The sequence below is a fragment of the Taudactylus pleione genome, unplaced genomic scaffold (genome assembly GCF_031769625.1).
Source record: "Taudactylus pleione unplaced genomic scaffold, aTauple2 ptg000381l, whole genome shotgun sequence".
Classification (NCBI taxonomy): domain Eukaryota; kingdom Metazoa; phylum Chordata; class Amphibia; order Anura; family Myobatrachidae; genus Taudactylus; species Taudactylus pleione.
Genome location: NW_028284782.1, coordinates 6,704,033 through 6,725,693, shown reverse-complemented (window position 1 = coordinate 6,725,693; position 21,661 = coordinate 6,704,033). Strand labels below are relative to the sequence as shown.

General features: G+C 43.1%; 2 protein-coding genes across 2 annotated transcripts in view; one reads left to right on the top strand and one right to left on the bottom strand.

The window, feature by feature from the left end:
• The window catches only part of ABCB7 (ATP binding cassette subfamily B member 7), a 153,591-nt gene extending 152,375 nt beyond the window's left edge, over nt 1–1,216 (bottom strand). The window contains exon 1 of the mRNA XM_088445562.1: nt 812–1,216. Within this exon, the coding sequence (XP_088301688.1) occupies nt 812–955 (144 nt within the window). The 5' untranslated portion in view covers nt 956–1,216. The remainder of the gene's footprint in view (nt 1–811) is intronic.
• On the top strand, nt 1,117–17,603 carry UPRT (uracil phosphoribosyltransferase homolog). Its single transcript, XM_088445564.1, has 7 exons — nt 1,117–1,641; nt 8,347–8,389; nt 11,769–11,838; nt 12,372–12,434; nt 12,758–12,919; nt 15,815–15,913; nt 17,128–17,603. Exons 1-7 carry the CDS (start codon nt 1,421–1,423, stop codon nt 17,232–17,234), a joined length of 765 nt encoding a protein of 254 aa, XP_088301690.1. The 5' UTR covers nt 1,117–1,420; the 3' UTR covers nt 17,235–17,603.
• The last annotated feature ends 4,058 nt before the right edge of the window (nt 17,604–21,661 follow it).

Genomic DNA, 21,661 nt, shown 5'->3' with positions numbered 1-21,661 from the left:
ACCTGCTGGGTGACCTGCAAAACGTGACCTGTGTGGGGTCCTGAGGACCGAGTTTGAAAACCACTGGTCTAGAAGAAAAAGATGCATGATTCCAGCTTACTTCACTAAAGCAAGGTAAGGACACTTTAAGCAGGCACAATTATGCACCATTTTTTGTTCTTTTCACACACCTGAACAGACATTATACGTTCATAATGGGGACAAAGTGTGGCATAATGCCATTTTATTGGTAGGGCCCCCCACAAACCTTAATCTGGCCCTGGCAACGGGGGCCACCAAAGTGGCATAACGTATCTGTAGGCTAATGCAATACAGGACATGCTGAGTACACCAAAGGCAGAATCTTCTCTCCCCCTTTCCAACCACTGACATTTCATACATTGCTGTACATTACACCGTCCTGCTATAGTGCTAGAATGTATCAATAGGAGCAGCAGTAGCGCAGAGTAAAGTGTCTGCTTAATACATTTGTCCCGTAGTTCTATGTGAGAAGCAAATAATAGCTCCCAGTCCAGAGGACTCAAGATTATGTCTATGGTCATTTCTGTTGTCTGGCTACAGCACAGGTCACCTGTACATTAGCTCTATGCTCCCCGATATCTGTGCTGCTCATTGGCTGTGAAACTGGGGGAACTTTCAGATCAGTGCAGAGAAGTGAGGGAGACAGAAAGTAATATCCCAGAAGCCTCATCCCTGCCAGTATACACTGTGCTGTACCCCTCTCACCTGTCATCACGGTGCCCGCTCACCCCCCTCCTGTCTCTATGGGACCCCATGTACACGTTATCCGACACATTGCCCCACCGGTCACCTGGCTCTGATCCACACTGGTTCGGCACCTCCTTGTCTTGAGCCTTCCTTCTCCCAGACACCAGGAACTGAGCGGCCTCTTGAATCCCCAGGGTGACACCGGCCTCCTCCTGCGGGACACACTGAGCACCATGAGCAGCGCCATGTCCCTGATCACGGGGCAAAGCAGTAGCAGCCGGAAGGCTGACAGACTCTCAGTCCTCCAACACCATAGAGAGGAGGCTGGATAGTCGCTGCAGTGTTACCGGTCGCACAGCACATACACAGACAGCTAGTAGCTACGCCCCCTGCTCCTGACATGTGACTGTAATTACTGCTGCTGCTCCCGGTGGTAAAGAAAGGGAATGACATGCTGCTGCAGGACAACGGTCGGAGGTGCTGCCTGCGGAATTACCCGAATGGGTATAAGGCACAGCAGCCGCCGGTACACCGATGACAGTATTACCGGTGGGCACGGACTGTGAGCGGCGTGTGACAGCAGCGGGCGGCCCTGCAGTGTGATTGGCATTAGCAGCGACCAACCGGCGACGCTGCCCAGGGGCCTCGCGAGAGCCTGGCGGGTGCCGGAGCTGCAGAGAGCACGCTGCCACCTGTGCTGGGCGGCGTGTGTATGGAAGACATGCCGGCAGAGCAGCAGCAGGAGCCCGCACACCGGCAGATCTGCTTCGCCGATGGCAGCGGGAGCAGCAATGAGCTGGATAAGGAGAGCGAGGGCAGCGGGAGCCCGGAGCTGGAGGGGCCTGAGGATGAGCAGCAGCAGGTAGGACCACAGCTCAAGCTACTGCCCATGAACGACCAGATCCGGGAGCTGCAGACCATCATCCGGGACAGGTGAGGGCCCTTCACTGCTGCCTATCGGGAGTAAGGGGTGGCCATATATGCATTCATGGGCATGGGGTGACCCGTTTACTACTGATGGTGACAAGGGGCAGGGGGTGGCTACATGGCGCCCTGCTCCTGAGTATGGAGGATATAAGGAGTAATAATCAGAATGCCCTCTGCTCACATGTGCAGGAGCTGACAGATCGCCCCATAGCTGGTCGCCATTATTACTGGTGATGACGAGCATATGGGGCAGGGGGTGACCACAACAGCTCCCTAGTAAAGAGAGAGAGAGGTTTACAGATAAAGTGAAAAGTTTTTTATTTGATTTTTAGATCTTCTCTGCATAGTGTCACTGTCTTTGATCCACACTGTTACTCAAATTTAGCTGTCCTGTTGGATCTGAGTTCACTTACGTCAGGGGGATTTAGTGGGGTAGAGGAAAGGATCACCAGGAGATTGATTGACTTAATGTATCATTCAAATACAAGTTGTGCATATACATATAAGAGATACATTTATGCCTTGTCAGTTTATGCTGCACTTCCTGGGCTGTGCTCATATGTTTTTGGTAATTTCATTGAAGTGTTTTGGTGCTGACCAATTGCTGGAACCTGTGACAAGTAACTTTTTATATTTAAAAAAAGAAATGGTGGAACAGCCACATTTGATGGTTAATTTAATAGACTACCTAGTGGTATTCATTGTTTCCCATTTATCTGTGTAGAGCATTAGGAGCTGACAACAGTACTCTGCAGATGACCATATTTGATAATAGAAACCTTATTCGTTATCGCCTACAGCAGGTCACCTACTAGCTGCAATTGTCATGGTTCTCCCTCCTCTCCCCTGTCCTCCAGTAATCCTGACTCTGCCTATACCCTAGATATCTTTGTTTCTGATGAATGAGTATACCCATTCTTCCTGTAGGAAGAACATGAGGTACAATATATATATATATATATATATATATATTCTATCCCCATGGCTCAAACTTATTTCTCCAGCTCGATAGGACTGAGATCTGGGGAATTTGGAAGCCAAATCAACACCTTGAGCTCCTTGTCATGTTCCTCAAACCATTCCTGAACAATTTTTGCAGTGTACAGTAGCGGGGCACATTATCCCGTTGCCATCAAGGAATACCGTTGCCATGAACTGGCAAGGGTGTACTTGGTCTGCAACAATGTTCATGTAGATGGTACATGTCAAAGTAACAACCACGTGAATGCCAGTACCCAAGGTTTCCCAGCAGAACATTGCCCAGAGCATCAAACTGCTTCCACTGGCTCACCTTTTGCCCATAGTGCATCCTGGTGCCATCTCCTTCCCAAGTAAACAACGCACATGTACCCGGCTGTCCATATGTTGTAAAAGGGAACTTGATTAGTCAGACCAGGCCACCTTCTTCCATTGTGCCATGGTTCAGTTCTGACACCCATACGCCCCTTTTTAGGCTCTTTCGGTGGTTTACAGGGGTAAGCATAGGCACTCTGACTGGTCTGCAGACCAATACGCAGCAAGCTGCGATGCACTGTGTGTTCTGACCTCTTTCTATCATAGTCAGCATGAACTTTTTCAGTAATTTGTCCTACAGTAGCTCTTCTGTGGGATAGGACCAGACGTGCTAGCCTTCTTTCTCCACGAGCATCAAATAGCTTTGGGCACTCATAATCCTGACCCTGTCGCCAGTCCACCGGTAGTACTTCCTTGGACTACTTTTAGTAGGTACCACTGCATATCAAGAAGACTCCACAAGACCTGCCACTTTGGAGATGCTCTGACCAAGTTGTCTACTTATCACAATTTGGCCCTTGTCAAAGCTTTCAGATCTTTGTTTGCCCATTTTTGTTGCTTCCTACGCATCAAGATCTAGGGCTCGCTTCAATTGAACGCAAATTAAATAATGCCGGGAGTTGCGAGCAGAAATCCGACAAAAGTACAGGCGTGATGCTGTTTTCTGCCCTTAGCACTGTGGAAACCGTATCGCGCCGGGCAGTTTAGACAGAGAATGCCCGTTCTCGCGACTAAAAACCCTGTTTAAGGCGGGAGAACGGGCATTTTCTGACCTAACAGCGCACTGAATTGAATAGCTCCCTCCCAGCGCTATTTAATTAGCATTTAATTGAATCAAGACCCTGGTGTTCAATCTAGCACCCTTAGCGTTCATGCCAGGCTTTTTTAATAAGCAGAATGCGCACTGACCTTATGGTGGCGCTCCGCTAAAACCGGGTACCGTCCTGACCTGCGGGCCACAGTGTTCCGCGGGGAGGAAAGATTGCGGTCCAGCTCTCACTGCTTATGAATTTATCACTGCATCTATTCACAATGGGGGGAGAGCTTGGGGGCAGCCCAGCATGTCCGTAAGTGCTAAGCAGGCCACCAAGAGTGATGATAAGGGGGAACATCTTAAGGACATGCCCCTTTTTCGGACGCCATATAGTGCCCTTTCTACAGTCTGGCGCCATACCTAGAGTGAACACTACACCCTGCACCTGTCACAACCCGTGCAGTTCTTCTTTCCTGCCTAGGGTGTCAATCTCATCTGATGCAACAAACTGCTGAGATACAGACCAGAGTGCTAGAAGCACCAGAGCAAAGAGCGACACCCCAGACAGGAAAGAGGAACTGCCTGGGTTGTCACAGGTGCAGGGTGCTATGTCAGGTTATATTATGAGTTTACTTTTGTTAATTTAGTGTACCTCATGTTCTGAACTTTTACTGCTCCTGTATCAAACTTCTGGTTGGCAATTTATTTCCACATTATTAGGGGGAAGTTTGATTATGTTTGACGCTAGTGATGTGACCTGGGAACACTTGTAATAGTGGCCCATCACGACCACAGCATTCCTCATTTTACCTCACACCCACATAGGGGCGCGCATTAAAATGACTAATGTTGCTCTCTGGTAATTATCCTTGACAGCCCCCTAAGCATGCTATGTTAGGAAATTGCTTGATGTTTGATATGTGATGCTAATGCTCACTTGCAGTTAGGGATAGGGTTGTCAATGGCATGCCCTTGGTTAGTCCTTGTAAATGCATCATAGAGAGTCCAAAAAACCCTAATACTTAGTAAACATCCCTCACATTTGTTGGATGTTTGCCTGTCATAGCGTACACCGGGTTGATTTTTATTTAACTTATAGGGCGGAATTCAATTGTTTTGAGCCCCCATCGCGCCCGACGGAGCTATTCAATTGTTGCTTCTGTCGGGCGCGATCATCTGTCAGCGCTCTATTTCAGCTCGCAGCCCCAGGGGGCTGAGAGCTGAAATGTGCGAAAAGTGACCTGTTTGGGCATCCAAACATCACTTTTCGCGGTCGCGCCCTGCACTTTGGTCTGGGGTAGCTGCTTTACGTGGCTAAACCCGACCACTTTGGGCGCGATTAGCACGAAAAATGGCAGCAATTGAATAGCGGCGCGCGATCTCCTGTTACTTTAGACGGGAGATCCGGACCGCGTAAACAATTGAATTCCGCCCATAGAATTAGGGGTGTGAGAGAAGGATACTATGGTCCTAATGCTTCTATTGGGAGAGCAGGTGGGGGTTATAAATATGGTCTTGGTCACTTGCTGTTATGAAGGAAAGAGATATGATCAGGTGGGTGCTTTGTGGCATGCAATAATTAAAACAACCTTGGGCCCTTTTGGTAAATTTCCAATGATAAAGGGTGTGACTATGTTGTCTGACACAATTATACCTCTTTTAAACCAAAGTTCCAGGTCTGACCCGGGGGTTGGAACAGGGTTCCAATCCGGATCAGACCTGGAACGGAACGAACCCCTTTCAGACTGCAGCCCTGACCCAGGATATTCCTGAGTCGGCGCCATTCACACCGGAGCAGGGTCTGCAGTGATCCGGCTCTTCCGGCGTTGCAGTGGACGCTTAGAGATGATGTCCTCTCCAAGCACCACTGAAGCCGGTTAATCGGGCAGCATGCGGCACGGTCCAGATCACCGTGACCCGGATTGCGCCGTTTACACTGCAGGGTGGCACGGGAACCACCATTTACACCCGTCAAAAATCACGGGTTGATGTGCATCAACCCAGGATTTTTAGGTCGGTGTAAAAGGGGTATGAGTTATCTCTATAGCTGCATACACACACAATGATTTTTTTTAATGAACGATTTTAGTAAACGATTTTTTCCCTTGAAAAAATTAACTAAAATTGTTTACTAAAGTTGTTCATTTACTAAATGTCATTAACGATTTTTATGAACTACAAACGATTTTTGCATATTCCCTTAATGAAAATCGTTGAGTTGACAAGTCTGCTGACTGAACTACAAACTACAAACGTGAACGCGCATGAACGATAATCGTTCATCGTTTGACTCAGAAAGTGAACGATTTTTGCAAACGATTATCGTTAAACGATATCGTTTAACGATAATCATTAAAAAAATCGTTGTGTGTGTATGCAGCTTTAATGTTTAGTTTGCTCACCCATTCCAGTTAATTTACCAGAACTTCATAGAGAACTGAGCAGCTGATATTGCATTGTGTTAAGTAGTTCTAATTGGAACATCTGTTGCCACCTACTCCTTGCTTGATGATAACATTAACAGACAGAATGACGTGCAATTTAGTGAACAGGCATCATAACTTTTCAAATGCACATTTCATTAATGATGTGTTTACTATTTCTATGACCATCAAACTTTGCATATGCTATTTTGTTCTGTTATACAGGAATTGTGTTTTGTTTCTTACTTTGTGTATATGTAAGGGAAATGTAGAAAATAACGCTGTATTTCCATATCATCTGTTCGTTCAGTGATGCTTACCTCATGTACATTATTACAGATGTGTCCACATACATCTATTCTCCGTGCGTTACAAGTCGTGTTGTACAACATGTGAGCTCTGTGTGACTCAGTAGCGCCAAGCTTTTTTATGTGCCTTACTCGCACAGCTATGTGAATAGGACGCACAAGCAGCTTCTGCTGATTAAATTGATATGCGGCATGCCTATATTCTGTGTGCGACTGCGGATGTCAGACGTGTGACACAGTTATGTAGCATTTAGCAGGCAGATACACCCGCAGTCACACACAAAATATGGGCATGCTGCATATCATTTTAACCAGCAGAAGCTGCTTGTGCTACCTATTCGCATCGCTGTGCAAATAAGACACATTTAAAGGGAAGAAGTCGTAGGAAAAGACGCTCAGCGCTGAGTCACACCACGGCATGGTGCGACTAGGAGGGCTGTTTAACGCGCAAGGAGGCTAGATGTATGTGGGCACATCTGTACATGTTATATGTAATAATGAAGTATGAAATTAATATGTTTTTTTAATTTTATGTACTTCATTTAAGATACAGCCAAATGGGCTCTTTGTTTGTTTAGAATATCGGACGCTCTCTGATATCCTCCTAATACAACTCTCCATTCACTTAAATGAGCTTGTGAAAAACAAATCAACCTAAGAAACTGCTTAAACACCTACATTTCTTTATAGAATGCCAGGGCTGGCATGGAAAGTTAGGGGGCTGCATTTTCCTCTCTCCAGGGTACGATATGAGGTGAAACAAATACAAACTGTAGCATGTTAAAAAGCGAAAATGTATATCTGGACATAGTCTAAAGCTGGGTACACACGTGAAGATTTTCTGTCCAACCATCCAACTAGTTGATTGGTTGGAATGAAAATCTGGTAACGTATGGGAGTAACTGATGATCAGCAATTTCCTCCTAAATGCCAGAAAACAGATGAAAATGGTCGTCAGACAAGTTTGTTAAATGTTTGATCTAAACAATTTGTTCAAACAACAGTTTTGTCCATTTTCCGGCATTTAGGAGCAAATTGCTGATTGTCATTTGCTTTCATACCTTACCAGATTTTCATTCCAACCAATCGACTAGTTGGCTGGTTGGACAGAAAATCTTTACTTCTGTACCCAGATTAAGAGCAGGTTTCATGGTAAGTTTTAAAATAGGGATCACTAATGTAGGGATCTCAAGTCTACTTATAATAGAAACTCACCACTCTCTTTAGATTCCTGGTTGCCTTTACAGGGACAGCTATCCAATATAATTTGTCTTTGTGTGCCTCTGACTTTCCGTGTTATTACATAAGTTGTTTAAATATAAAATAATATAATTTACCTATATATATTTCATTGCATTTATTTCTGTTTATACAATACCATTATATTATGCAATTCCAAACAGAGGAGGCTAGATCTTGCCAAACATTGCACTCCCAATAATGTGTTCTAAGAACACACTGTAGTCCTCTTAATATATGTATCTATGTATCTAAACACATGCATGGCATTTTAGGATTATTCTTAAGGGGCACATCCACTAGCAGACTGTGAAAAGACTGCACGATTACAACATTGTAATCGTGCAGTCATTTCACAGTCTGTGCTGTGCCCACACTGGACGATCAGTCATTCAGTGTAGGCACCCTCCCTCATTCCTGAACATTGGCAATCTGTCGGTATCGGCAGATTGACCAGCATGTTCAGGCGATGATAGATGTCAAAAACGACCAGTGGTAGCGTGCATCGCTGGTCGTTTTCGACATTTTCATGGCCGATTTGTGAATGATAACGATATTGTTATCGTTAAATCGCTCATTTTAATCGGATAGTGGATACCCACCTTTAATTGCAGTTACATTATTTTTCTTGGTGTGGTTGATCCGCTCATGCAAACCATTTTGAAGGGTTCTCACATAATTTTGTTTTACACAGGACCACAAGCCGAGGAGATTTTGTATTTTCTGCAGATCGTTTGGTATGTATATTAAATATAGTGTTTATTCTATTGAGCTGGGCATGCAATAAAGATTGTTAGGCGTGGGCAGTTACCCACTTGCACAGCGCAGTATGTATGGTACCAGGCAGTACCACGACTGACAAGTTGTCATAGGTGACTGTATTACAACCTCTGGCACCTAGAGCACGTGTGCAATCACTCTCCCTCTGTTCTTGTTAAATGATTCATCCCACTGGATCCTAGAGCAGCTGTGCACTTGTTTCTTATGCTTACTAATTTAGGGTTGACTGCCTGAAAATTATGGCTGGTGGAGTGCAGAACTGGAAACTGCACTATGAGTGATTTATACATCAGACAGATAGCTTGGTAATCAAACCCTTCAGAAAGTGTTTTAACAAGAAAAGAAAAGTGGGCTGGGACTGCCTTAGCTCATAGCAGTTTCGGGATCATGTTGGGGTTTAGTATTTTCATTGTAAACCACTGAATAATAAGATATACACAATCCTATATTGCATGCATGTCACTAGATGCAGATAACTTTTGTAAACTCAGCACCAGGAATGGTGACGCACGTGATGTTTGGTGCAGTGTATTATGTATGGCATCAGATAGGGAGCTGCTGGATGTGGCACAGCTTGTGTTTTGTGCCCCCAGTGATGGCGTAGCATATGGTACTAGTCAAGGCTTTGTATAGTTTGAAGGGATCTAGTCAGTTGGGAGTCTGGCTGCATAATTGTCGTTTCCAGACTGGGCACTGTAATATTGAGCCCTTTCAAAGAAGGTGATGCTGTATGATGGAAATGATCTGTTCTGATTGTCTGTAAATTGTAACACTATATACACAGGAAACTGCTGTTAAAAAACAAACAAACAAAGAGAAACAAGTTTAATGTATTGAACTTTGGACTCCAATTAAGAACGTACCTAAATACCAGTCGGATAGTTCGTTTAGTATCGCAGTGATACTAACTAATATGCCAATGGTATTAAACATTACGCACCTCTCCGGCAAGGTCCAGCGACGATCCCCCCTCCTCAGCGGCGTCCTCCGTGCTGTTGCTGGCAGCCTATAGCTGCCAGTGGGGATCCCACAAAGCATGGAAGGCTTCTCTAAAGTCAGAAAGTCTGTTGCTGAGTGGACCGTATCCCTCTTGCCATCTATATTTGGTGTAAGCGATACAGTGACAAATAGTGATAATGTTAAATTACCGCTGTTTGTTAAATATTCAAAGGAAGACATAATCCCTTTAATGAGTCCTAAAGGGATTATGGGCCTGATTCAGACCCGCTCGCAAGTGGGTCGATGGTGCCCTAGTGCGCATGCGCACGACGGAGGGAGCTCCGTCGTGTGCATGCGCGAGACCCGAATAGCGACGGCCAAGCCGTCGCTATGGGTCTTGCACCAAAGGGGGCGTGCTTTCGATGGTGAGTGACAGCATGCCCCCTTTGGTGGGCGTGCCGGGGGCGTGGCTGCCCAGACGGAAGCGTTCCCATGGGAACGCCTACCATCTGGGGCCGGCCCCACTGACATCACTAGGCTCTGAAGGCCAAAAGCACTCCTGGGCTTGCGGCAGCGAGACCCTACCGCAGGGTCTCGTCGCAAACCCGATGGTCGCGATGGTCTTGACCATCGCGACCATCTTTTTGGCCGCTCGCATAAGCTGTGGGTGGTCACCCACAGCTATGCGAGCGGCCAGGAGGCCGCTCCAATATTAGGTAGGAGGGCCCTGATTCAGAGCGTCCGGCTCTGAATCAGGTCCTATGTCTCGTTGTTAAATGGGGCCCTTTGCTTCATGTAGAGGCGTGTTATGACACCACAGTCATCTGGTAGAGGCATTCCATCATTATTATGTTGGAGACAATCGGCTCCTTCCACCATTTTATCGCTGGCCTCCTGCTTTCCTCCATTGGTCTTCTTACACCGTGTTACATGAAGCATTGCCCTTACTAAGGCCTCACATTCACTTGCATTATTTTCATGCATTATACTAGTTTTGTTACCATTAGTAGTACAACAGACAATATGGCCCTGAAGAATGCAAACTGTTGTTTCCAACCCCAAACCATTCCAGGGGCAGATATCTGTCTCTTTCTGGAAGTCGGTGACTATGGATGTAGGATGTACTTTCAAAGAAATGTGCTAGAGCTCAGCAGAATACATTGAACAACTGTTGATTACTTTTCTGATAACTGAAACTTTATGTAATATCTGTGCACCTAAAGTCCATCATGTTTTTATTTATTATTGGTTATTAGTGTGCATTAGTTATGCAGTAAAATTACACCTCTGTTATACCCCTTTCAGACATACAGCAAAAACCCAGCTTTTTGAACGTGCATCAACCCGGGTTTTTGCATGAACAGAAACAACCCGGGTCGAAGTCCTGGGTTCATGACCATGCTCTGTACCAGGGTTTTTCCCATATGAAACCCGGGTAGCCTCTAGTGTGAATGCATCCAACCCAGGTTTTTAGACCTGCGTTTTAAGAAACTTTCTCATTGGCTGTTCCATGCACCTGCAGATGACATCAACTGCAGGCACCCAGACCACATGGCTGGGGAACAATTGAATTTAAGTGTGTATTATTTTATGTTTAACCTTTTTATGTGAAAATGTTGTCTTTGTATAAACCAAAACTTTATACAGGCTATATTCATCTTCTTATATTGTAATGTAAACATTTATTAGTTTTCAATAAAAAAAAAAAAAAAACCATTGGAGACAAATAAACTTTGTAGCCTTTACTCTAAGAATGCAAATTTGAATATTATATCATTACTGTGAACAATAAAAAATAATGTCCACTTTAAATCCACACCAAATTCAAGGGCGGACCCGGGTTTAGTGTGAACGTATCCGACCCTGGAATTTCTCGGGTTTTGGTGTAGTGTGAATGGGGGTCTCAGACTAAGACCTGAGAATTTCCAGGGTGTATAGACCCGGGGCGTACCAATGTATTTCCCAGGTCTTATGTCTGAAAGGGATCTTAGTTAATTTGCGCCATCCTTATAAACCATGCCCTACAGAGAGCTATGCCAATGCATTAGATTCGGGTTCCTAACTGTTGGCTCCTGATTGTAGAAGATATGTGCCAATGCAAGCTTATAAATATAGACAAACTGTATATGTAACAAGCTTTGCAGTTAACATTCATATAATTGTGCTGTTGTATGGCAAAATGGGGATTGATAACAGCATAAGCTATAAGAGAAAAGTGTTACAGATACTTGGGACTAGATACATATACTGTAATACTAAGATTTCTACTTCCATTCTGTAATTTTTTTATTATGTAGAAATAGTTATGTAAACCTTCAGCAATATCTGCTTCATTTTATGTATAGAAAAATGGTCTACTTATTTTGATTATTACGTATTATCTTTTTATTATGGCAGATCCGGTTGGTGGTTGAGGAGGGTCTGAATCAACTGCCGTATACAGAATGTACTGTAACTACACCCACAGGTAGGATTAACATGTCTAAACCATTCATGCTTGGTCAGGGAGGTGACTAAGGGGTCTGTTTACTAAGCAGCGTTATGAGACAGAGTGAAAAGTGATAAGGTGCCAGCCAATCAGCTCCCAACTGTCATTTTTCAGACACAGTCTGTGAGATGACAGTTGGGAGCTGACTGGCTGGCACCTTATCACTTTTCACTCTGTCTCATAACACTGCTTAGCAAATAGACCCCTAAAGCTTGATGTGATCTTTAAATTGGGACGATTCCTTGGCCGATGAGGTGGTTACATGCAGCATGTAACGAATCATTGGGCTGTAATACGAGGGATCGTGTAGTTTGTACAGCGATGCAATGTATTGTTACATTGCATCGCTGGTGTGTACCCAGCTTTAGGGTCTCTCACATATCCAGAAAGACAACAGACATATCAATGAAAAAAAGCCATGTGATGTGCCCTAAAAGTGTTTATTTTCTCCCCAACCTGACTGTCAAATAAAGAACATAATCCTATCAAAAATATTTTTTTTTCTGTCATAGGTTACAAGTATGAGGGGGTGAAATTTGAGAAAGGGAACTGTGGAGTGAGCATTATGAGAAGTGGTAAGTAATGGCCACATAAAGTTGTTCAACTAATTCATTAATAGCAATAAATATCAGTATAGTTTGTTTAGCAAATTCATAGTCTAGTTAAAGGAACTGTAACATTTCTTCCTATTTCATCATCATCATCCTCGTTTATACATAAAAGTCGAACATCCATTTCAAATCGTACAAATCGGAATGGGGAGAGGTGCAGATGAGGGTCTGGTTGACAACTAGAGTTAGGAAAGTGCCACTGACGCCAAAGCTTTCTGTCCAAGTCCCCTGTGTTGTTACTGTCTTGTGTATTTCTCTGCTTGCTCACTTCTTACACTTCCTTGTAGGTGAAGCCATGGAGCAGGGTCTAAGAGACTGCTGTCGCTCCATCCGCATTGGAAAGATATTGATCCAGAGTGATGAAGAAACACAGCGTGCCAAGGTTTACTATGCCAAATTCCCACCAGATATTTACAGGCGGAAGGTTTTGTTGATGTACCCTATACTAAGTGAGCACTGGCATACTGTGACCACATCATTGGAAGTTTTGTTCAGACTGTACTTAAAGCTAAATACATCTATTCTACTGTATTTTTAGTTTGTCATGTCTTTTAATGCAGCAGAAAATAGAATTATATACAGTGCCTTGCAAAAGTATTCACTCCCCTTGGCTTTTTACCTTTTTTGTCACATTACAACCTGTAATTTATTTTTATTATCTGAATTTTATGTGATGGATCTGCACAAAGTAGTCTAATTTGGTGACGTGAAATGAGAAATAAATAAATATATATATATATATATATATATATATATATATATATATATATAAGAATCTTTATAAATAAAATTCTGAAAATTGGCATGTGCATATGTAATCACCCCCTTTGCTATGAAGCCCCTCAAAAGTTTTGGTGCGACCAATTACCTTCAGAAGTCACTTCATTCGTGAAATGAAGTCCACCAGTGTGAAATCTAAGTGTCACATGATCTGTCGGTATAAACACACCTTTTCTGAAAGACCCCAGAGGCTGCAACACCACTAAGCAAGAGACATCACACCATGAAGACCAAGGAGCTCTCCAAACAAGTCGGGGACAAAGTTGGTGAGAAGTACAATTCTGGGTTGGGTTATAAAAAAAAATATCCAAATATTTGATGATCCCTCGGACCACCATCAAATCCATCATCATCAAACGGAAAGAACATGGTAACACAACAAACCTGCCAAGAGAGGGCCACCCACCAAATCTCACAGACCGGGCAAGGAGGGCATTAATCAGAGAGGCAGCACAGAGACCAAAGGTAACCCTGAAGGAGCTGCAGAGTTCCACAGCAGAGACTAGTGTATCTGTGCATGTGACCACAATAAGCCGTACACTCCATAGAGCTGGGCTTTATAGAAGGGGATGTAGTTTGGAAGCCGACTAAATGCCAACCGCCGGCTTCCAGACTTTCTAATCCCGGCGTGTTACTAATGACAGGCGTCGAAAACTCGACGCCTGTCATTAACCAGACGCCGGAAGACCGACACCCGGCATACCGAACAAAGGTGAGCCGGGCATGGAGAGCCGCTTAGGTTTTAGGGCTCCCTGGGGGACTTAGGGTTAGGCACCCCCCCGGGGGACTTGGGTTTAGGCTGCGGGGAAGGGGGGGGGTTAGGTTTAGGCACCCCTAAGGGAGGGTTAGGGGGGGGGGGAATTAAGTTAGCGATACTCACCTTAGGGACGATCGGGATCTTCACCGCTTTCGGGATGTGATCCGCCGGCCATGCGGCTGGCGTTAATACCTACTACACCCTATGGAAGAGTGGCCAGAAAATAACATTACTTAGTGATAAAAATAAGAAAACACGATTTGAGTTTGCCAAAAGGCATGTGGACGACTCCCCAAATGTATGGAGGAAGGTGCTCTGGTCAGATGAGACTAAAATTGAAATTTTCGTCCACCAAGGAAAATGCTATGTCTGGCGCAAACCCAACACATCCATCACCCCAAGAACACCATCCCCACAGTGAAACATGGTGGTGGCAGCATCATGCTGTGGGGATGTTTTTCAGCAGCAGGGACTGGGAAACTGATTTGAGTCGAAGGAAAGATGGATGGTGCTAAATACAGGGAGCAAAACCTGTTTCAGTCTGCCTGTGATTTGAGACTGGGACGGAGGTTCACCTTCCAGCAGGACAATGACCCGAAGCATACTGCTAAAGCAACACTCAAGTGGTCTAAGGGGAAACCTTTAAATGTGTTGGAATGGCCTAGTCAAAGCCCAGATCTCAATCCAATTGAGAATCTGTGGTCAGACTAGAAGATTGCTGTTCACAAGCGGAAACCATCCAACATGAAGGGGCAAGATGTGTCAAACTCTTAGAGACTTTCCAAAGCGACTTGCAGCTGTAATTGCCGCAAAAGGTGGCTCGACAAAGTACTGACTTTAGGGGGGTGAATAGTTATGCACGCTGAAGTTTACTGTTATGCTGCCCTAAATGTTGTTTGATTCACGATGTAAAAAAAAAACAACTTCACAGTTGTAGACATGTTCTGTGAATGAAATGATGCACACCATAATCGTTATGACTGCTGTACAAACACTGGGCCTGATTCAGAGCCGGACGCGAGCGTGTCTGAATCAGGCCCACTGTCCGTTGCTGTCTTTAGGCTCTAAGTGCAATCAAAGTTAAATCCATTCTGTCATAGGGCTGGATTCAATTAGCTGCGATAAATTGATAAGTAATCGCTGGCGATATTATTGCACTTATCGCCCGTTTTTGCGCGATAACGCCTATTCTGGCAATGTGCACTCCTGTTTTTTTGCCAAATCCTATTGTAAAACAGGCAAATGCATACCTGCGATAATTGTTCATGACAAAACGGGTGAAATTTTCTCCACATTTAGGGAAATCAGTCTGTACCCCCAAAATAGGCTAACTGACATAGGAAATCAATATAGAAGTGTATTAATTGCCATAATAAAAGTATTTTGGGTTCTTTAATTGGGTCAATTGGCTCTTATCTGCGTATTTGCATAAGTGTTGAACAATGATAAAAAGCAATATTTTTTGAGAAAATAATTGCTGGTCATCAATTGGGGGTGAATTAAAATGGGTGTATGTATATTTTTGTCTATGAAGTGCACTTTTAAAAAATGTCAAGAATACACCTGCTGCAGCCACCTGCAATGTTTGGCTAATTAATCATTGGGGGGGGGGAGGAGATGGTGAAAATGTATTGCCGGTTTCTGTCTATGCAGTTATCGCACATAATTTATTGCAAAAACGGGGCTTATCGTGTCTAATTGAATCCGGTCCTTAATGTATTAATCCAGTTACCACAAACACTTTAAGAGAATTCTCCTTTACAATTTGTAATGTCCTGCATTGGTCTGTCTTGCACGTCTCCTCCAGGCACTGGAAATACTGTTATTGAAGCTGTAAAAGTTCTAATTGAACACGGGGTCCAATCATCTTGCATCATACTGCTCAGTCTCTTCTCTACCCCACATGGTGAGTTCCTTCTGTTCATTATGTGCATAATTGAATGCAGCATAATATAGCTAGATGTGAAGGTGAACTAATTACACGCAAAATACAGCTAAAGTTTACAAATAGCCACCAGGACAAATCATGTTGCAATGCACTCTTTTCTCCATGCAGAGAAAGTACTGATTGCTCTTGCTGGTAACACTTGTATATTGGGTGATGGGGACTGTTTGAGGAGATGCCAGCGGCTATTGGTTGAGAAGATGCCGCCAACGGTGATTGGCTGCGGCACATAGCACAGCCCCACACAGCACGTCTTGCCGGCCCCGCTCAGTTTTTAAAATCGGGTCAGCAATTGCCTGTACCGCGTAAAAATGTGCTATATCGCGTATTTTGCGATACTGTGAAAGGGGTATTACTCATCACATACCACCTCATGCTGAAAATGCAGACCCTCTTGAAAAACCATAAAAACCACATTATCCACATCCAAAAATCTGTAACAGTATAGAAAAAAAGAAGGCAGCACACAGGGATGCAGGAGGAGAAAAAGGATGTCCGATAGAAAAAAGTAAAGAAAAAAGTAATGATAAAAATAATCTATATAATAAATTGAAGTGCTGATAAAATAAATAGATGAGGGTTGAAAAGAGTTGAGGGAAGAAAAAGTTGCGGTAGTGCTGAAAAGGACATCTAGGGCCAAATGTAATAGGGTGAGAGTTTAGAAAATGTTAGAGTTTAGCAGTAAACTCTCACATTGGTTGAGTTTTATCTTCAAAATGGGAAAACATCTGAATGAGATTTTAAATCGTGAGAGTTTTTTAAGTCTAAAAAAACATGCAAGTTCGCCCTGTTACTTTGTTTTTGGACTCTATTACATTGGCAAAGTTTAAAAAGTGTCAGAAACTCTCACTTTTGTAAACTCTCACCCTATTACATTTGGCCCCTAGTGTGTGTGTGTATGTATGTGTGTGTGTGTGTGTGTGTGTATATATATGTATGTGTGTATATATATATATATATATATATATATATATATATATATATATATGTATATATATATTTGTACAGAAGTCAGAGTTGTCTGGACAAATAAAGTCCAGAGATTCTAGTTTTTATTATATAAAGTTTCAGAACACAGTTCATACAGCAATTATTTACCGGAAATGTATTAACCATCATTTGTGTTGTATACTTTTACATTTTTGCTATACTACTAATACCGCTTCAATTTACAGGTGCCATCTCCATCATCCAGGAATTTCCAGACATAACCATTTTAACCACAGAGGTCCACCCTGTCGCCCCCACACACTTTGGACAAAAGTATTTTGGTACCGACTGACCATATGAATCCTCCCTCTGCTAAGGGGTGGGGAAGGAGGCAGCGACACATGTCGCCTCAGTGTGATGCAGTTACCTGTATATTCTTCAGTGTATTCCCACCTACAGCTTAGATTGGGCTCTGAATTATGCAATGTTTTTGTATGGTCTTTTCTAGCTTTTTATTCAAGACTTACTGCCTGGCCACCAACAACAGAAACTGAATGGTGTTTTTACTTGATTTTCAGTGCTTTCTCACCTCCCCCAGTGTTCAATGACACATTCCATTCAAAACAGCTTGTGCTGGTGTGCTAAGGCGTTCGAGGGCATCCGATATTTATTTATTTGTATTACTATTACAACAGCATAACAATAAAATGTTTATATGATTCATGCGGGCAGAGTTTTGTTTTTTTTTCTTGAGAAGCTTAAAATGTCAGCTGTTTGTCATACTGTTGTCCTCAATACAAATTAGTAATGCTAACATTGAATAAATAGCTTCCTACATACATACACGCAAGCAGTGTAAGCTAACTTTTAGCTTCCTCCTCTTACAAAATATCAGTGTGATTTGTTAGCCTGGAGAATTTAAATCCGATGACATGTGTCTCCTTGTTCTGCCACATACAAAATGTGGTATAATTATTGTAGCTCTTCAGACTAATATAATATTAACCTGGCAGCTCTTATTTGTCAAATGATTCCCCCTGTATATATTATTTCACAGTGCTTGTGTATGGCTGATCTCTCGAAAACAGGTTTGATACATATAAGTGAAGATATCTGTAGTGAATGAACTCGCCCTGAATTGTAGCTACCTGATTCAGAGATGGACGCAGTACACACAGCAGTTATGTCTTTGGACAAAGCTGCTGTGTGTTAATTAAGCTAATGCTGCAGGAGGCGTTTTCAGTAACACTGCCCAGCACCACCCCCTCTCCGCCATCAAACGGCTGCAGCCTGTCAATCAGGCTGCGGCTTGAGGGGGGAGGGGGCAATGTTTGAGACAATGCAGGACCCACGCCATCAGTTTTGCATACAACTCTGAATCAGGTCCTTTAAAACACAAGGAAAGGGAAAATTGGAATGACGGGTCGCACCAAGGGTATTATACTTGCAGAATAATCCTGTTAATGATCAAATTATCTCTCAATCTATAGTATAATGATCTGCAGGGGTGCAACTCAGGGATATTACAGTACTATATAAACACAGAAAGAGAAAAGAAACCCTATACGAGTGCACAGATTCTTGCCAATGTTCACATAAAATATAACTTTTATTAGGATAATTAAATAACCACCTCAGTGGTAGGTTTAAAAACACAACAAAATATAAATCAAAAAGAAAAATGTTAAAATAGTATGTATAATACTAATGCATGCTCAGTCATGTGTGTTCTACTTATGAATACTCAATGGTACGCTAAACATTAGTTGATAATGTGCATAATATATATCAGTATCTCATGATGGTGATAATATAAGCCATCAGGTATTGTAATGCCCCTCAATGTCACAAATACATATAGTGCACAGAAAATGAACTAACCAACTCTCTTCTATTGCAATGTACTCAAATAGTAATTGGGTGAGTATTGCTCACACAGTATCTGTGCAATATCCACCAGTGTAATCTGTATTAAATGTATATCAAAAACATCTAAAAGTAATCACATATCGCAACAATACATCAGTTACAAAATGTATGGGATAATGAACATACATTTATTATTAAGTGCACTGAGTTGTTGCACCTCATTCTGAATCGGGAAGTCTGCCACGTGTAGCGGCAGTATAAGCGGCTATCCGGCTAAACTTATACCCCCGAGTAGTAACAGAAGAGGCTGCTGTGTGTATTAGCAGCATAAATGGCCTGTCAGCTGGAGCCCGCACTGACTCTGCAGCGTCGTGCGGCTTGCAGTTTCACTCCTCACAGCCGCGTATCGTGCACAGCATGGGACATACAATATCAGTATTTAAGTATCGATTCACACATTTATAACAACATATTTAGACACATATTTAGACACATTTAGACTGGCACAAAAAAACGCCTTAACGACTGAGCACGCATTAGTATTATACATACTATTTTAACATTTTTCTTTTTGATTTATATTTTGTTGTGTTTTTAAACCTACCACTGAGGTGGTTATTTAATTATCCTAATAAAAGTTATATTTTATGTGAACATTGGCAAGAATCTGAATCAGGTCCCTTGATTGAAAAGGGAACAGATTATACCCTTGGAGGGGAGTGTACACACCATTTTTTTTTTTTTTTTTTAATGTATTTTTGTTGAACATTTTTAAGAGTTACACACAGGCAGGGAAACAGGCATATACAACATATATAACACATAACATATGAGGACATATAAAGCAAAAACAAGTGACAACATATAAGAGCAGCCAGTGAGACATCGGATATAAGAAAATAAAAATATCAGGATTTATTTATTTAACAGTCACGGATGACTTAAGCAACACCCAAAGGCGCCATTCGGGTGCGCGCAGAAAATAATCCAAACAATTGGGTTTAAACAATATACAAAAAATTTAAATATGTAAAATATAAAGATTTACACCCACCATATATATAATAAATATATCCAAAGTATTGCTTCCCATAGCCCGTCATCCTGCATAGCCCATCCCTAACCTACAAACCAAGCAAAGCAAATAAACAAAAATGTAAAGATGCCCAATGCAAACCTCCCTATAGCCCCCCACCCTGTATAACCTGATCCCAACCTAGGCATACCTGGATCTCCCCCCACCCCCCCCCCCACAAATTATTCACCGCCTAACCACACCTAACTAACAAGCCCTCCCCCCTATTCCTACACTAAGACCCCCAACCCAGGTTTAGGATTTTAAAACCACATGAATAATAAGGGGAACAAACTTAATGGCCTTTAAGCTAGGCTAAGCTCTGCTGTCCCGCATTATATGGAAATTGAGTTCCTCCTTTTGTAGAATATTTTGCAGTGTACACATCTATACAGTTCACAGATATAAGAGAAAGTGGTAGAGAAAGCATCCCAATTGGCTAGGTATAATGATGGGCTACAACACACTAATCTGGCCAGGCCTCAGCCCTGTGAAAGGATGGAATCAAAGACAGTCCCATCGCAGCTCACTCGAGGATTAGCAGGAGAGTACATAGGATACTGAAATGACAAATTCTGCAGTCTCTGCACACCTGAGAACCAATCTTTTGAAGGACAGCAACCATCTCTAAACACCCAGAAATGAAGTTGAGTATAAACTTTTGGTATGATCACATCCATTGGAAGTATGAATCCAGGACACAATCAGTTGCAGAAACTGTGAGGGCGTAGACTCGGAGAGCGAATGTACATCCTGCACCACTCCCATTGCAATACCTCCAAGTGATACCGCGGAAAGAAAGGATATCCACCTGCATGTCATCAAAATTGAGAAGCCGCTGAGTAGAAGCATTCATAGCTTGGAGAATTTGTTGCAGTGAGTTATCCATGTTTGCGATATACAGCCACAGAGAACTACAAATCACTATAAGCATAGTATATGAAACGGCTCACAGGAGCCACCAATCCGTCAGGAGCAGCAAGTGTCCCATTAGAGATGCATTACCTGTCATCTCTAAAACAGTGTGTCCCATGTGCTTTTGTTTTAGTGCTTCCCTTTATTTCTGCCAACTCCTCAAGATCTTGTATTCATTATATTGAAAACAACAAAAGCAGGAATGTTATTTCCTCAACCGCTGTTGAGATGATTGTACTAGCGAATGCATTAGCGGCCATCTCTGATCTATAGTCCATATACTGATGTCAGCGATCGCGCTGAGTGAAAAAAGTATCCCAGGGGCCCCTCACTTTAAAAAAATTGCCACTGTTTCTGGGTCCCATTACATATAATGGGTGGTGGTGGCAGGCAGCAGTTGGGGTAGAGCTGGCGGTAAAGGCAGGGAGAAGTTGGGGTAGAAGAGAGTAAGGGCTGGCAGCGCTAGGGACAGGTAGCAGTTGGAGTAGAGCTGGGGTAAAGGCAGGGAGAAGTTGGGGTAGAAGGGAGTAAAGGCAGGCAGTGCTGGGGGTAGGGAGGGGGTAAATGTAAACAGCAGTTACGACTGTTGGGAGCAAGAAGGGCTACGGGCAGGCAGTGCTGGGAGTAGGGAGGGGGAAAGGGTAGATAGCTGGGGCAGCAGGAGTGGTGCTTCAGGTAAGTATAGTGTTGTGTGTGTGTCATGTGTAAGGGGCACTACTACTGTGGGCATTGTGTATAATGGATACTACTGTCTGTCGTAACGTGAATAAGGGACAGTACTATGGTGTAATGTGAACAAGATTGTGCTACTGTGTGGCATAATTTGAATTGGGGCTAATATTGTGTGACCATGTCCATTTCTTGTGAGACCACACCTTTTTACAACTGCGTGCTGTCCCTTTTATAGCAGAATGGGAGGG